Source organism: Anolis carolinensis, chromosome 6 (assembly GCF_035594765.1).
Source record: "Anolis carolinensis isolate JA03-04 chromosome 6, rAnoCar3.1.pri, whole genome shotgun sequence".
NCBI lineage: Eukaryota > Metazoa > Chordata > Lepidosauria > Squamata > Dactyloidae > Anolis > Anolis carolinensis.
In genome coordinates this window covers 19830732-19846474 of record NC_085846.1, presented here as the reverse complement: position 1 = coordinate 19846474, position 15743 = coordinate 19830732, and the positions used below count along the sequence as shown (strand labels likewise).

The window sequence follows — 15743 nt, the reverse complement described above, 5'->3', positions numbered from 1 at the left end:
TACGTTTTGGAATTAAAAATGAACAAAGTATAGGAGAAACCATTTACCATATGCAGTTGAAAGCCACATCCAAATACCACTTCTCAACAGAGTCACCATTCAAATCTAGGCACTTATCATAGTGATGAATGAGCTTGGCAACTCCTTCCCCACAAAACTCTGCCGCTTGCATCCTCAACGCAAGTCGCAGTGTTTTGGCAACAATACGTAGCAGCGGGAAGGGGTGACCGGTTGGTTGAGGACGTATTCCAAAACGTAATCTACTTTCTTTTTTTTCTTTTTCTTTTTTAAATAAATTTTTATTACATTACTATTCATTTTGTTACAAAGAAAAGAAAAATCTTTACAATTCATATAATTAAATCTTTTCCTTCCCCCAGTGTTCTACCCCTTGTGCTTTCTGGATAACCCTTGTATATATATAAACACCAGAACATTCTTCTCACTTTCTTTTTTCATCCACCCCTTTACCTCCTTTCTTGTAATGATAGGCTTATGAAAAAAATATTTTTCTAGTTAGGCAACAACAAAAAGAGGCCACTGGTATGTCATTGCAACTATTTGCTTTAGCTTGTTCTTGCACAGAGGGCTGCTATGCCTGGAGTGACCCTCTGTCTTTCTTTCTTCAGTATGGAGGCGGTGGCTGCCACCAGGCTCTACCAAGAGGTGGATGAGGCCCTTCATGGACTTGTTCAGCTCAGCAATCGGCGCTTAGAGGTATTGCAGCAGGAGAGGGCAAACACACAGGTAATTACTAAAATGTCTCTCATTAAACGTCTCTTTGGCAAATATGAGACTTCTTAGACTTTAGTAGATGATGCAATTGAATCGTACGGAGAAATCCACAGAAAAACTTAGCTGAAGATACACTGAAACTCATTGCACTAGTGGCTGTTTAAAAAAGCGATGTCAAATAATAATAATAATAATAATGATAATAATAATAATAATAATAATAATAATAATACTTTATTTATACCCCACCACCATCTCCCTGTGGGGACTCAGGGTGGCTCACAATGTTACAAAAGTAACAGCTCAAATGCATTAACAATATACACAGTTTAAAACACAAGAAGATGATAAAACAGAAGTTAAAACAAAGGTTTATACAACAGTAATAATAGCAAACAACCACCAATGCAATTCAGTCAACTTCAAAGGTGGCAGGGGGGGGGGGGGGGGACGACTATAGCAGCAATATAAGATAAAATCATTAGATTAAAATACCCCGATGAAGGGAACCTAATAACATTCAGAATAGAATTATAATGAGGCTGGTCATCCAATAGCTGTCTCTCCAAAGACCAGCCCAAACATCCAGGTTTTCAATTGTTTCTTAAAGCATGGTAGGGAGGGTGCCAACCTAATCTCCCTAGGGAGAGAGTTCCAGAGCCAAGGGGCCACAGCTGAGGAGGCCCTCTCTCTCGTCCCCACCAAACGTAACTGTGAGGAAGGCGGAAGCGAGAGGAGGGCCTCCCCAGAAGATCTCAGAGAGTGCCTTGAAACTGACTGATGGAAGTTCATTTTTATGGTTAGGAACCCAACACCCTAATGATATTTTTGGGAAAACATCTTGGGCTCCTGTGCTCATAGCCTGGAACAAACAGAACAGTACATGGATTGACTTCAGTGCAGTGACTACCTAGTTTGCACTCCCTTGAGGCCCATACCATTTTAGTAGATGAGACACGAGACCCACTAAGGCAGCTTTATGGTGATCACATCTTTTTTGCTCATTCTCTCTTCATCTTTCTCTCTCTGGTCCCTATCCCACCACAACAGATCCAGCAGCAACCTGCGGAAGACAAGAAATGCCTTGACCCTGTGGGTGACAGTGTGGAAGAGAAGAAGGAAGGGAAGAGGCCAGTGGAGGGCCTGGCCGAGGGGGCATCTTTGGAAAAGACAGTGTTACAAAGCCCCAGGTCCCAAGGAAGGACACCACCTTCCCCAGATTCTGGCTCTTCTCCACGGCCACGTGCCTGCAGCATTAGTGCTTCCTCCTCCCCCAAGCATGGCTGGGGCCTGAGTGCTAGGTTTGGCTCCTCTTGCAGCCTAACCTCCCTTTTCCAGCCACTTGCCAGCCCTAAAGCCTCCCCTTGCTGTTCTCCCACTCGAAGCCATGCCTTGGAGAGTGGCAAGAAGAGGCAGGGCAGTCCCAAATCACCCCTGTCTCCTGCATCTCCCATGGCATTGAGGGCCTCCAGTGACCCAGGCCGGCCCAGTGTCCATATCCGTGGCCTGGAGGTGAGCAGCCGTGAGCTGGCGGACCGGAGCTGTTCTCCTCGTGAACATGTATTGCTGAGTCGTAGTGGGACGCACGTTGCTGAAGCTCCTTGGGGAGCCACACCTCGTATGGAAAGAAGGCGTTGTCTTGGGTAAGTAAGGATGGCACTGAAGTGGAGGTGGGACATCATCTCATTCCTTGCTGTGTCGTTAATTCAATGCTATATCTAGGGCTGGACATTTTGAACTTCTGAGGTCCCAGATAGCTCATTTCGAAGACATTTTGGTCATTGTTGCAGACAATGAACATGACATCCTTGCTTTCCACTCATGAACCAGGGGTATATTCACAATTCTGTGCAATAATTGTTCTGTGTCTGTTTTAGTAGGGCTTTGTCAGGAGACATTGCTAATGTACAGTGCTGTGTAAATCAGACACACCGATCACTAACTGTGCTACTGCACCCAAAATCTGACCCAGGCAAGGGTTTCTTGAGAGTTGCATATAGTTCCTAGCTGTCCCCACATTTAGTTTACATTTTGGACCCTGCCCTGGTAGTTTTAGATTTGAGGGAATTTTATTCATCCATGGATTTTCAATTTGCTTCCAGGGCAAATAAAGGCACATAAGGGCTTAAAAACCAACAGGGAAGGTGGGGGGAGCAGAAGAGAGAAGCAAAATCCTCTGATTCCTTCAAATCTTTTTTTGAGTAGAAAGAAACCGAAAACATTTTTTTCAATTTTAAGTGAAAGGAGTCCAGTGTTGATGGTGGGGAACATGTGCCTCTAGTCCTGGAAGGAACCAGCCCCTATGGAGCATCGACTCTTGCTCTAACTGACTTAGTATTTTGCAAAAAATATATACCCTTCTTTCTTGACTTCAATAGGCCCATATGCCTTAGATCAGTGTTTTCCAGAAACCCTGATCTTTGGCCAAGGTAATTGAACCTTCTAAAAGTTAAAGTCCATGAAATTGGGAGAACTAAAGTTTGGGAATCATTGCTCTATGTCCAAGCAGAACCAACCAATTCTGGATCTCATTGCTCATCCCTGTCCCTTACTTTGTTCTCAGGGTCCAACAACAGCTTCTAACTGAAATGTTGGAGTGTGAGCGGGATTATGTGAGTGCCCTTTCCCAGACTCTCTGCCTGTCTCAGGAGCCAGGAGGACAGGCCTGGCCAGCTGAGCTGCGGTGCCTGGGTAGTGCTCTCCGGACCACGCGAGACCAGTTGTTGGCTTTCCACAACAGCTGCCTACTTGGCGAGTTGGAAGGATGCATGAGCCATCCGTCACGTGCTGGTGCCTGTTTCCTGCGCCATGTGAGTGCTCCCCTCACTCTTCTAGTTAATCTCATATTTTAAATTTTTATTGTTCTCTGCTGCATCCTGGGGTACATTACCTATACCACAAGTCCTTCTCTCCTTTTCCTCACCTTTCTGGACAAAGCTTTTACAAGAGTCAGTCTGTCATTGTGGTTTAAGCGTCAGCTTCTATTCTGTGCTTTGATTTACATGATATAACAATGGTCAACAGCATTACTGAGCATGTGTTGACATAATATTTTATATTAACTTGCCGATCTGGCAAAGATAGCTAAGGCTTTCCAAGGGAGATGGTATGGTTTCCATATGGAGAAATTAAGGCAACATTTCCCCATGTAGAAATTTTAATGTACTCACACTTCAACACTTCAGCAAAATATATGTCAGTCAGGACTGATTCAGGAATAAATGTGGAATTCCAGGTGGACACAAATCCACTTTGCTTTGTGTATCAGAGACAGTTTGTAAAATACAGTGAAAGTGGGAAACTCTGATTTACCAGATGCTTTGTACTACAATTTCTGTCTTCCTGTATCATTGGACATGCTGGTTAGGAACTGATGGAAACCATAATCTAAAAACAGCCCTAGTCACCCAAGCCCATGGTTTGAGGCTGGCACATAAAGATAGAACCTGAAAGTGCATAGTATAGCTAGTTTTAGTGAAAGACTGACTTTTTATGGATTATGGATGGCATGATTCATCTTTACCCCTTATTTTTCTGGTGATCGGATGAAAAGCTACAAAAACAGCCAATCTGGATCCACTTACACTATGCAATTATATCACAATAACTTTATGGCTGCTATGATTCAATTCAGTGGAATCCCAGGGTTGACAGTTCAGTGTGTAAATAATACCTCTTTTGCAATTCTAGTACCACAGTCCCGTCTCTCAGTGTTTTCAGTACCATCCTGTGTTCCATCTTCTGCACTTTATCTTGCTCTTTTTCATTCCGTACTCTGCCTTCTTCTTACATTCTATTGCCAATCTTTTACGCCTGGGTTGTGGTAACTTGTCCTGCTCCAAATATTATTGGTCTGCCATCTCCATCAGCCCTGTTATGCTGGATCAAGTCAAAGGTTGATCCCAGCCAGCATTCTGTCTATAGAATGGCTAGCTAATTGCTGGACATGCATGCAAATGCACTCCAAAATGAAACACAGTAGCAAATTGTCTCATAGCCTTTCTTATTTCACTGTGTTGACTAAGGCTGATGGAAATTGAAATCCAGACGCCACAAATTGCTTATCCTTTTTTTTGAAAACAAGGTTTCAATATATGGCTTCCCTTTTATGTTTGCTTTACAAGTTCTACTTCTTTTCATAAATGTTTTCCTCCTCTGCATGTTCATCATAGAGGAGGAGAAAGTGTTCCCCTTTAGATATGGCTAGACTGCCTTTCCAAGCATACCTCATAATGATGCTGCATTAGTTTTGAAGTTTTGACTTGTCTCTAAGGTTTGTGTTCCCATTTTGTAGGTTGGGAGATGGAAGTCCAAAAGACCAGTCCTTTGTGTAGCTCTAGAATTTGCTTTTTTCTATTGTAGCTTCTGCTAAGCTGACTGAATGAGAGAGCCTTTTCCCCCTTTTGTCTTTAGAGAGCGAAACTTCAGCTTTATGCCACCTATGCCAAAGATCACCATAAATTCCAGGCTGCTCTGGCTTCACTTCGAGCATCCAGCAAGGTATGAGCTGTGAGTCACATGAAATGTGGGGGTGGAGGTTCACCTTTGACCTTTTGTGGTGGGCAAAATTAATAGCTTGTTGGCAGTTGTTGAAAAGAATGATTTCCGCACATAATAGAGTCCTTTCACCCATTTGCAAATGGAATGCCTTACAGTGGTGTGGAGGAGTGCAGAGAAATTGGATCCAAGATGCAAGTGTTCAACAAGAGTTGGATGTACATTGTGCTGAGCTTTGTGTTACGTATTACCATTCACAGACCGGTTTTATCTTGCAATCACTTTGCCACAAATGTCATATTGTACATGGGGTCCTAGTGATACCAGCCCCTAGTGATAAACTTTACTATGTCTTGTTAAGAAGGAAAAGACAGAATATCCAGTTTTGACTTGAAGTATAAGGAGTCTCTCGCTTAGGCGGACAGTGGCCAGATGTCATACATCTGCTTTCCTTATTTGAAACCCCGGAGGGCTGCTTCACACCCCAGGGAGTACATTTCCCCCCCTTTTCTTTCTGATTTTCATTGGCTCAAAATCTCCATCCACATCCTATGGGATTATAAATGATTTTGCTATACCTAGGACTTGGAGAAAGGTTTTTTCAACTCAGAAGTGACCCAAGTGTGGCATTTCTTTTCAGTTAAGGGTCCTGGAGGCTTTAAAAACAAACTTGATGACTTTGTGTGGCCTTTGGGTGACATTCCAAATCCCTGCCCTAGTACACCACTGGAAAGCACCCTGCATCTTCGTTTTCTCATTAGGTCTGTGGGTTTCCTAGCAGGCTGGTGGAGCGAGGCCAAGAGGCCGAGTGCCTGGTCTCTGGACTGCCACACTCGGTGAGCTCACTTGTACTTATCTCCACTCTCTTTGCAGAAGAGCCCCCCAGACCTGCTTGAGGATGGGCCCACATCCCGCACTTTGCGTGTGCCCCTGGAGCAGCTGGAGCGGTATCGGCGCTTCTTGGGTGAGCTGCTGCGCGAATGTGAGCTCGAGCGGGGGCCCGAGCGCCAAGCCCTGCAGGAGGCCCAGCAACTGCTGGAAGCCCAGGAGCAGCGAGGCAGGGATCTGCTGGCCGCTGAGCAGATCCGGGGCTGCGAGGTGAGCGCATGGGCGCTCCCAGCATGCAGCCCTGCATCCTTCCTTTTGCATAGCTATGCATGTGCTGCTGATTCTTCTGCTGTTTATACCATGCCCAGCTTGATTTATCCTATGCTCTAATACTTGCTCAGCTATGGGAACTCTTTGTACTTATGATACTGTAATGTTTTTGCCCAAGCCTGAGGTATGCTAAATAGGAGTACCTATTAGGAGTGAGTAAATTGTAGGATAGGGGCATTTTACTGCTTCTTTTGGAACTGCTTGAAGGGGAAGAGAGTGGGCAATATAATCCTCAAGATGCTGATCAGAATTACTTTGCCCCTGCAGATGAAACTGTCAGAACAAGGGCCACTCTTGCAACGTGGTGAGCTCACTGTGGTGTGCGGACGCCGTAAATGCCAGCGTCATCTGTTTCTCTTTGAGCAGCTGTTGCTCTTCACCAAGTGCAAAGGAACTGAGGGCAGCTATGTCTGCAAACAGGCTTTGCAGGTAGGTGGAGTTGTAGCTCATCTAGCCTCAACGGATGAGATGGTCACTTGGAATAGAATTGTCACCTGTTTGGGGGGATTCCATGTGATTGTCAGATTTGCATATGAAACAAGAAATTTCAGGCAAAATGGTGATGTGATTTAAGAAAACAAGGATATATTGGAATACTGGGCTGTAAAGAGGAATAAAATTCAGCAAAGATAGATTGCAAAATGCAGCGAAGGATTGGCTAATTATTTAGCAGCTTTTCTGAAATAGAGATAAAACTATTTTCAGGGAGGAGAGGAAGCTAAATTTTTAGATCACAGAAACTGTTTTTGAGCCCCTTTTCTAGATGTCTTACTGCCCTTTGCAGATTGGCCTGTCTTCCCCTACCCTGCACATTTCTCAATCTTGAACAATAATGTCCTACTTCCAGATGTCCCAAATACAATATCTACTTAACCTCCCATTAACCATATCTCCATATTTTCTTTTGGCATAGACAGCTTCCATGGGTCTGACGGAGAGTGTGGGACCTACTGGGCTACGCTTTGAACTGTGGTTTGGACGAGGATCAGCCCGGCAGGCCTTTACACTTCAAGCAGCCTCTGCTGAGGTCAAACATCAATGGACAAACGTTATAGCCCAACTGCTGTGGAGACAGGGTAGGACAATACCAAAGGGAATGGTGATCATGGAGCCCCAGTAAGGCTATTATTTTGCAGGATGATATTTTGCTTTAAGAAATCATTAAGGCTTTTTACTGTTTTGCTGACAGAGAAGAACAGATGGGAAGAGCTAGGAGAATGAACCTTTCTTCTAAGAGAAATGTTATTGAATTTTTAAAAAATATTCTTCCACATAGTCAATGCCTAAATAAGCTTCAATAAACAAATTGATTTAAGCAAAATAAAATAAAGGTAAAAATGGGAAAACACAGTGCTTTTCCTAGCATTGGAGTGGATTCAGAATGGACAACGGTTAAATCTGGGTTTAAACATTCCAAAGTCAGGGTGCCACCATGGAAAGGACCATTCAGTTGCCTAGAGAAAAGGCTGTAATGAAGTTAGCCATGCATAGATAACTCTCTTAGCCATTACTTACTCCTGAAAACTGGTGTGTCAGAGTAGAATACACTCTGGTCCTACCTTAAGCAGCAAATACTGGAGCGGGTGCGTAACAGCTATAATATTTGGAGGGAGGAGGCAGCTTTCCTGTAACCCACAGGCTAACCTGAAATTCTCTGACATGATGCAGATTTTGTATCCTCCTGAAGTAGTGTTTGTAATTGCCAGTCTGGTACAAGGGACCTTGTACTTTTCTCAGGCAGGAAAATGTCTATTTTTCTGTGGTAGTTCTGTCTGTCATTGAAAGGAGAGTCTGTTTCCTTTTATAAAAGGGAAAGAAGAGGAGAATTGTGGGGCATTTTTACACAACATCGCAGAGCACAATCCCTCTTTATGGAGAAAATATGAAAAGTGTTTACATATTTAAAATATGCAAAGTATAGGAACAAGGCGTGCTTGTTTAATGCATGCTATTCCTAATGCAGTTTCCTGCTTTCCATATGATGTTAATGTGGAGAAGAAAAGAAGGGAAAAAAGAGTTTGTGTGAAATGAGATGTTTCCTTGGTAATTTGGGAGACTTCTGCTAGGACTTATAGGATGCTTGAAGAATCAGAATGTCTTAGGTGTTTCTCTTTCTGTTCCACTGCTTCAGCCGCCCACCCGTCTGTCTCCATGAGCATATCCTCCTGCCCTTCCCAGCGTTTGGCCCCTCTTGGCTTGAGTCCTGGGTCCCCTACTGGGCTTTCTTTGCCTGGACATTTTGAGGAGGAAGAATGGGACCCAGATGTTAAGCCTATTCCAAAAGGTGAGTTCACTGCAGTTCGCTTAGTCTTCTCTATGGGAGTTACTGTTCAAGCTAGAACTTATTTTTGCTTGTTTTTCTTTTTCTGTTAGCCGAGACCCCTGACTCCACTGGAACGTCCCCAATCCACCCAGAACCACTTAGACAAGGAAGAGGATCCTTACCCAGCAGTAACTCTGCTCTAGGGCACCACCAGTCGGTGAGATTACTTGATACTAAATGACTGTTTGTTGACAATGCTTCATTGTCTGAGCTATAATCAGCTCTCCATGTCCAAGGAGTGTGTATCCAGATTCCACGAGACATGACTTGGAAGTATTTTTTTAAAAAATTCCAAAGATGTTTCCATTTTAGAGATACCATTTCACTATGTCATTGTTTATAGCAGTATTTGAGCATCCATGGATTATGGTATCCACAGGCAGTGGGTGGGTTTAGAGCCAAACTCCAGTTGATACTAAGGACCTATTATTTGCTTAGACCTTTGTTAAGGCTGCAGAGTATGGAAGTTTTGTAAAAGCTCCTCCATTGAAAGAAAAACCTAGCAGAGCAATGATGAAAGGTCTCTGCTGCACTAGCCGCCTACAGAATTGAGAATGTACTGTCTGCACTCTCCAGATGTTTGGGGCTTGAAGTGCTGTGTTCCAGGAAAAGTGTTACAACTTACTTATGCTGGTTTATTTAACAGATCCTATCTAGAAGAGTGAGAAAAATTTTGACCTTTCAGATCTCTGGTTTTGGACTTCAGATCCCAGGAGTTGCTTAACTTTCAGAGTGGTGTACCCCACTCTCTGATCCCCTCATGTCAGTTATGAAAGCACCAGAACCATATCTTCTGAGATGTGAAACAAACTCTGTATATGTTGAGTGTGCTTTTTTGTGCGCAAGATGGTTTAATCCTCCTGTCCCACCCTTCCCCCATCAAGGTTCACCATGATGGCTTTCATGTGTTTTCTTTATTTGCCAGATCTCTGGCCTTGCCGGCGAACCAGTGACCCCACTCTGAGGCCATGGCGGCCAGGTATTACAGCGCCCACGCCAAACCTCTCTGCCTTTGCGCAACCCCTTCAACCCCAATCTTTTACTTGCTACTGACTGTCCCCCTTTCCCCTAAAGTGTAGCACGAGGCATTCTCACATCTTTCTCTGTCTATATTTTTCCATACATACTTTCTTGCCCCAAAAGTTGACTTCATCCTTGTTTGAAATGTGTGATCCTGTATGTAGGTGCTTTTTAAAATATATATATATAAAACAACCCTTTCTTTCTTCTTTGCAGTTCCTCTGTCTTTATATACCAATTTCAATTGTCCCTATACTACTACTATTGTTTAAAATCTATCTCAATACCAAAAGAGCTGGTTGAATATTACTAATAAAGTTAGTAATTTGTATCTCGAGATAAGGCATATTCTTACTAGGTTAACTTAGGTAAGATGCTTTTTCTCAGCATTGTTGTTGTAAGCTGTTATGGAAACAAAATGCAAAGATATAGCCTAGTTAGTCCATACTATCAGTATGCAAAGGGATTTTGTAGTACCTTTGAGACTGATAGAAAGAATGATGGGAACAGTTTAGGGCTGGAACTTTAAATGATGTATATGAAAAGATGGGCGTACAAAATATGTCCTTTAGCTTAGCAAAACTTTTGAGTACTGCTGGGACCATTTCTTTGTATGTGTGCTCATTTGTCCCTCTTTCTTTTACAGCACTGGGTGTGGAGCCTACACCGGAAACTCTTCTCCCCCAGCAATCATGGAAGGCAGGACTCCATCTCCAGGGACTCTGGAAACAGAACAGTCTAAGCCCCAAAGAATACTGGAGGAGGGGGGCATGGCATGAATGAGTGCCGTTGTCCAGCAGTATTGTACAATGTCACTCAATGGTTCTCCTACGCACTTCACTCTGCTGCCATCTAACAGGAACACCCAGACGTGGCTATGATGCTATCATGGGATGTGTCTGTCCTACACCGTCCCCATCCAGTGCCTTTCCCACCATTTTCTTGGGCTGTGACATTACTGAAAGTGATTGGCAAAGCTGATACTGATGGTGGTGAAAGGAAATTGTGTTCCAGACAAAGGACAAACCAACAAGCAGAGGAAATTCTGTTGAGTCAGTCCTTATTCATCAGTGATTGGTTCAGCCAGTCTATTACATTGCTCAGTTTCCTGGTACCATCTCCAATCACAGCTGTGAGTCCCTAGGCAAATTGGTATTTTGCTTAGTCTGATGGGGAGATGAAAGAAAGAACATGGGATACAATTGCTAAGCAACTATAGAAAGTCCATCTTGAACCACATCCAGAGGAAAAGAAGAGGAAAGAGGTGTGCTAAGTTGCATTGGTGAGGAAGATGGTTATGAGGACATAGCCACTTCCATGTTATCTGAAGGAACTCAGTCACCTCCAGCTGAATCATGGAAACTAAATGATAATAGCAATATAGTTAATGCTGCAGATGTTTTCCTGGACTGCACCCTTTAGGATGCAGGATGGGAGCACACATTTGGATCTTCCCCACTGCAAGCAGGAAGAACAAACCTTCTCACACAGAGAAAACTGGTGTATCCAAAAAAATTGTGTTAAAATTTATACGTGATTTGCCAAGAAAGAACACTTGGTGAAGTGTCCCTTCCATGCACATAGACTTGCAATTTCAGAACATACAGTCCAAGACATTCTGCTACACAAGATTTCCCCCTCAACACTCAAGGAAGTGGGCCTGAAAAGGCACAAAATATGTAATTAAAGAATTATTGTAATTGGAAGATGGCACATAAAACTGGCAATCTCCAAGACCTATTATTTGACAGACATATAACTCATCAAAATGTTAACTCTTAGGCTGCCATTTCTCATCATTTCCAAAGAATTTAGCAGCACTAATACATAGGTCTTTCTTCAATTTATAGATAAATACTGTGGATCTCTACAAATGCCCATTTTAGGGTTATAATAATTTTCTCCATGTGCAACCACTCTTTTTAAAGACACTGGTGCTAGTCAGTTTTGCCCAAATTAGTTTACTTCCCTTTTAGGATTAGAACAGATTTACAACCACTTGTTTGAGAAGACTAGTCTTAGTCTGTGTTGCCATAAATTACTAATAAAATATATTACAAAAAAGCAATTCCAGATTTACAGACCTGGGAAAAAAAGTTTTTGCTGTAATGAAGCCAAGGGTCAAGAATGTAAGCCTGTGGATAGTCTGTATTACTTTAGGACCAGATAGACATGACAGGTCTATGCACTTACATTCCTTTTATAACAAAACTGCATTCATTTTAACAGTAAAAGTGGACAGATGGCTAAGAGGTACATTGTGTATTTCCCTGCTTGCAGTTTATCTGCCTGAACACTTTGCTTTTTTAATGCTCAGATGAGACAATGCTCTCATTATGTGTTCAGCAACCATGTTTGGATGTTTTTCTTTTTGTATTTAATTTTTGTTTTTAAAACATCAATAGGTGCAAGTGACAAGTGTAATTTTCATCAGCACGGTGGTTTGACTTTTCCTTAGCTATAATCTGAGTTAAAATTGCCTACTTACACTGATGTTTTAGCCCATAACCACCAAATAAGAGCTTTTTCTTAAAACTGTCGACAGAACAGGGGTTGTTAAGATTGTGTATAGGAATGGAAGTATTAGTTTTCCTTGTATTACAGTCCTGATGGACATACCTGTTCCAATCCAGTCCGGTACATTTTAAAGGCTCTTAGTAACCATGCCTTAGCCCCACAATCGTATAACTTGTTTGTTTCCCAGATGTGCTTCAATAGTCAAAGTAACTTCAGCTTATTTTGAGAATAGTTCAGTATTCCTATTTTTTCTCCATTAACCAGATCAACCCAAACTTCTGCACCTAATAGGACGGTTCCATGTTTTAAGTATGCTCTCTTCACTCCCAGACCTAAATTCTAGAATTAAATTGGCCTAAAGTAGATCCATTGAAATAGTTGGGAGTTGACTAACAATTTGATTGAATGGGTTTGCTCTATTTGGATCTAACCAACAAGATCTCAGCTTATGTGGATTCAAATGTCCACTTTTCCATATACAAATCTCCTTTTCATACAGAAAATTGGCCAGGGTCAGAAAGGCTCATTCCTTGAGCCTTTCTGCATCTAAGTCTGAAACAATACAATCCATTGTTTAGTGCCTCATCTTCAGTTTGCGAGATGTGTTCCTGATTCACCAACGAAAGTTAGGGAATTCGGGTGGAAAACTTTACATTTTCATAGCAATGTCATGCAGTTTCTGGACTCAAAATCAGAATTTCAGGCAGCATCTGCTATTCTTCAAGTGGCTACACTTTATTTGAATGCTATATACCTGACCAAAGGTAATACAGTCTCTGGGGCTTGAACTGAATGTAGTCCTGGAGGAACCAGAAGCTCCAATATCACCAGGTTTCTATAAAATGTTTTCTAAAGAGGAGCTTTGGCTGCTCTGCAGGCTGGGTAGAGTGCTATAGTTCAGAGAAATCAGAATGGGCATGATGTCATTATTTGATTGAAATGTATGTTTTCAAAACTGCCTGCTGTGCAGATTGAGAGCGTAGGCCCAGGTGTTAGGAAAACTTAAATATGGTGGAAACACTCGTTTTATAACCCATTTGATGAGTGCTTTCTAGCCGTCGCTGCCCGCAAATGTTAAGCCATCGCAAGGTACTAAGCAACCACCTTGGGTCTCTGTAAATTAATGGTTATCGTTGCTAAACATGTAATCTTGTCAAAATAATCCGTCGGGTTTGTCTAACAAGACCTTATTTTATATATAAAAAAGCATGCAGAAATCCATTAAGTCACGTCTGTTATTTTGTTCTTTAGTTTCAGAGCCGGCTACATTTCTTGCATTCCCATCATTTTTTTTCTTTTGACTTTGGTTATATTTATCAGCTTGGACTGGAATTGTACTTAGGCCTTTTTTTTTTTTACTGAGTTTTGAAGTTGTGTTTTTGTGTTTAGCTTTTAGTATTGTGACAAATGTTTTACTTCTGGCAGTTTGGCTTTTTTGGTAGAGGCTATTAAGGGGAGGACTTATCTTCAATCAACTCCTTTATAAGTACTACTGATTTGTTTAAGGCAATTATTTACGCATTTGGGCATCGATTTCATTTCCTTCTGAGGAAACATTAAACTTATTTACACCCTTAGCCAAGTTTGCCTTCCTGCCCCACTTCCAGTTCCTTGTTAGGCTTTTGCTTGACCTGGCTATGGCCTTTCCCTTTCTCCTCCCTCTCCCTGCTCTCCCACACATGGAGGGCAAGAAGAGGGAGGATTGCAATAAAAGCAAGCTTTGGCCTCCTCTTTTCTTTCTTTTTGGGACTATATAGGCCTGTGTGCTTTCTTCCCCAATCCCCAGCCGGCCAGAGGCCTGTGCAGGAGGTGAATGAAAACCTGGGCCTGCGGTTGCCAGGCAACCACCGTGTTCCTGTGCCTACCCCTTTCCCTGAACTGACCCCAGTGGCTCAAGAGCAACACTGAGAGGCCCTGTCAATAGGGCCGCTCATGCGCTTGCTTTCCAGGCCCGGCTCCTCTGCAACGTGGCCTGGCAAGGCCTCTCTTACTCATCCATCGCGCATCCTCCTTCCCCACCCTCTTATCAGCGCACGAGCCTGACTTCGGCCATTATGCGGAGGCCACGGCCTTCTCTCACCCTGTTGCTGTAAGCACTGGCACAGGGAACCCCCCTCTTCCTTCTCCTCCATCTCTCTCCGGCTTTTTGTCAGAGCAGAAAATGGCTCGCAGTGCCAGGAATTTAGCCACGCTGACTTTGCGGCAGACACAAGCCCTCCAGACAATACTCTCATCTGCTGTGAGACGGGGCTAAGTTCTGCCAAGCTGGCCATGCCACTCATGTGCCTCAACCCCCCCCCCCTTCTCCCGTTCATCATGACACAAACACAGCATACAAAGCCAGCCTGTGCCTATCTATGCCAGGGGTGGTGCCTTCCCTCTCCCCTCTTGCATTACGTGCTGTTTTTTTATATAATGGTGCCTCCCCTCTCTCCGGAGCAGAGCAGACAATGCTCGTCTGTGCCAAGATGGTGCCTTGCTCCCCCATCAATCAAAGGCAGGCCGACCCTGCAGCTTCTCATCTGCTTCCACTAAATAACACTCACTTCAGCAGGAAGGGCAAATTCTTTTTCTATGTCCCAGGAAGGGCAAATTCTTTCTCTAGCCTTATCTGATTTATTTAATTTTAATTATATATATCCTGATTTTAATGCATTTGCCATGTTTGAATTGTTTCCTGCCATGTTCGTTGTTAGCAACCCGAGTCCCGTTATCTGGAGGAAAACAAAGTAAAGAAAATAATCTTTACAGTTTCACTCTCGGGAGGCAGAGGTGTCCCTCCCCAGCCTCACACCAGGGTGTCTAGACAATAATTTGGTGTGATGCCCATCCTCCAAATTGCTTATTCTTTCTGAAAGCCTCAAAACTCTGTGAGTGTCCCTCCTCAATCACAGTGGCAAAGCAGATCAGCTTTTTCCCCACCATGGCAGATTTTGCTATAGGTGTTTTGTTGTCCCTGCGGCCTAGCAAACAAGCCAGCCAGACTAGCAGGTTCCCCACCTGTATTCTCCTTTCTTCCCAATTCTAGTACTTCCCCTCTTATCTTCCCCCTTTCCCCTCAATTTGTGCCTCCTCCTTCTCTTCATTCTCCCCAAATTCCAGTCTCCCCCTTTCCAATTCATGTCCCCCAAAATTCGAGTATCCCTTTCTCCCCTATTTCCAATGCCCCCAATTCCTCCCTCATCTTCACTTCCCTCAATTCATGTCCCCTTCCTCTCTTCTCTCTTCACCCTTTCCCCTTTTATCCCTTCTGTAACCCCCCCAAATTTGTCTCCCTCTTCTTCTCTCCTTCCAATTTGTCTTTCTTCTCTTTTCCCCAATTCAAATGTCATCCTACGCTCTCCTCTTTTCCTTCCCATGGATTCCAGTTCTCTTCTCTAATCTTCACACCTCTCTTAACTTCCCAATTCCAGTGCCCCCTCTTCCTTTCACCCCAATTCTGTCTCCCTCTCTTCTTCACACCCCAATTCAAATGTTTTTTTCTTTTTCATTT

General features: G+C 43.2%; 1 protein-coding gene across 3 annotated transcripts in view; it reads left to right on the top strand.

Annotated features, from left to right (window-relative positions):
- The window catches only part of arhgef40 (Rho guanine nucleotide exchange factor 40), a 47176-nt gene extending 33705 nt beyond the window's left edge, over positions 1–13471 (top strand). The window contains exons 10-20 of one of the 3 annotated variants that reach the window (XM_062983868.1): positions 630–747; positions 1786–2378; positions 3299–3545; positions 5149–5235; positions 6106–6330; positions 6658–6819; positions 7304–7466; positions 8522–8674; positions 8764–8870; positions 9639–9692; positions 10380–10517. In XM_062983868.1, the coding sequence (XP_062839938.1) occupies positions 630–747; positions 1786–2378; positions 3299–3545; positions 5149–5235; positions 6106–6330; positions 6658–6819; positions 7304–7466; positions 8522–8674; positions 8764–8870; positions 9639–9677 (1894 nt within the window). In that variant the 3' untranslated portion in view covers positions 9678–9692; positions 10380–10517. Of the gene's footprint in view, positions 1–629; positions 748–1785; positions 2379–3298; positions 3546–5148; positions 5236–6105; positions 6331–6657; positions 6820–7303; positions 7467–8521; positions 8675–8763; positions 8871–9638; positions 9693–10379 lie in introns of those variants that run through there. The other 2 variants (XM_062983867.1, XR_010007123.1) reach the window with 2 other exon arrangements.
- The last annotated feature ends 2272 nt before the right edge of the window (positions 13472–15743 follow it).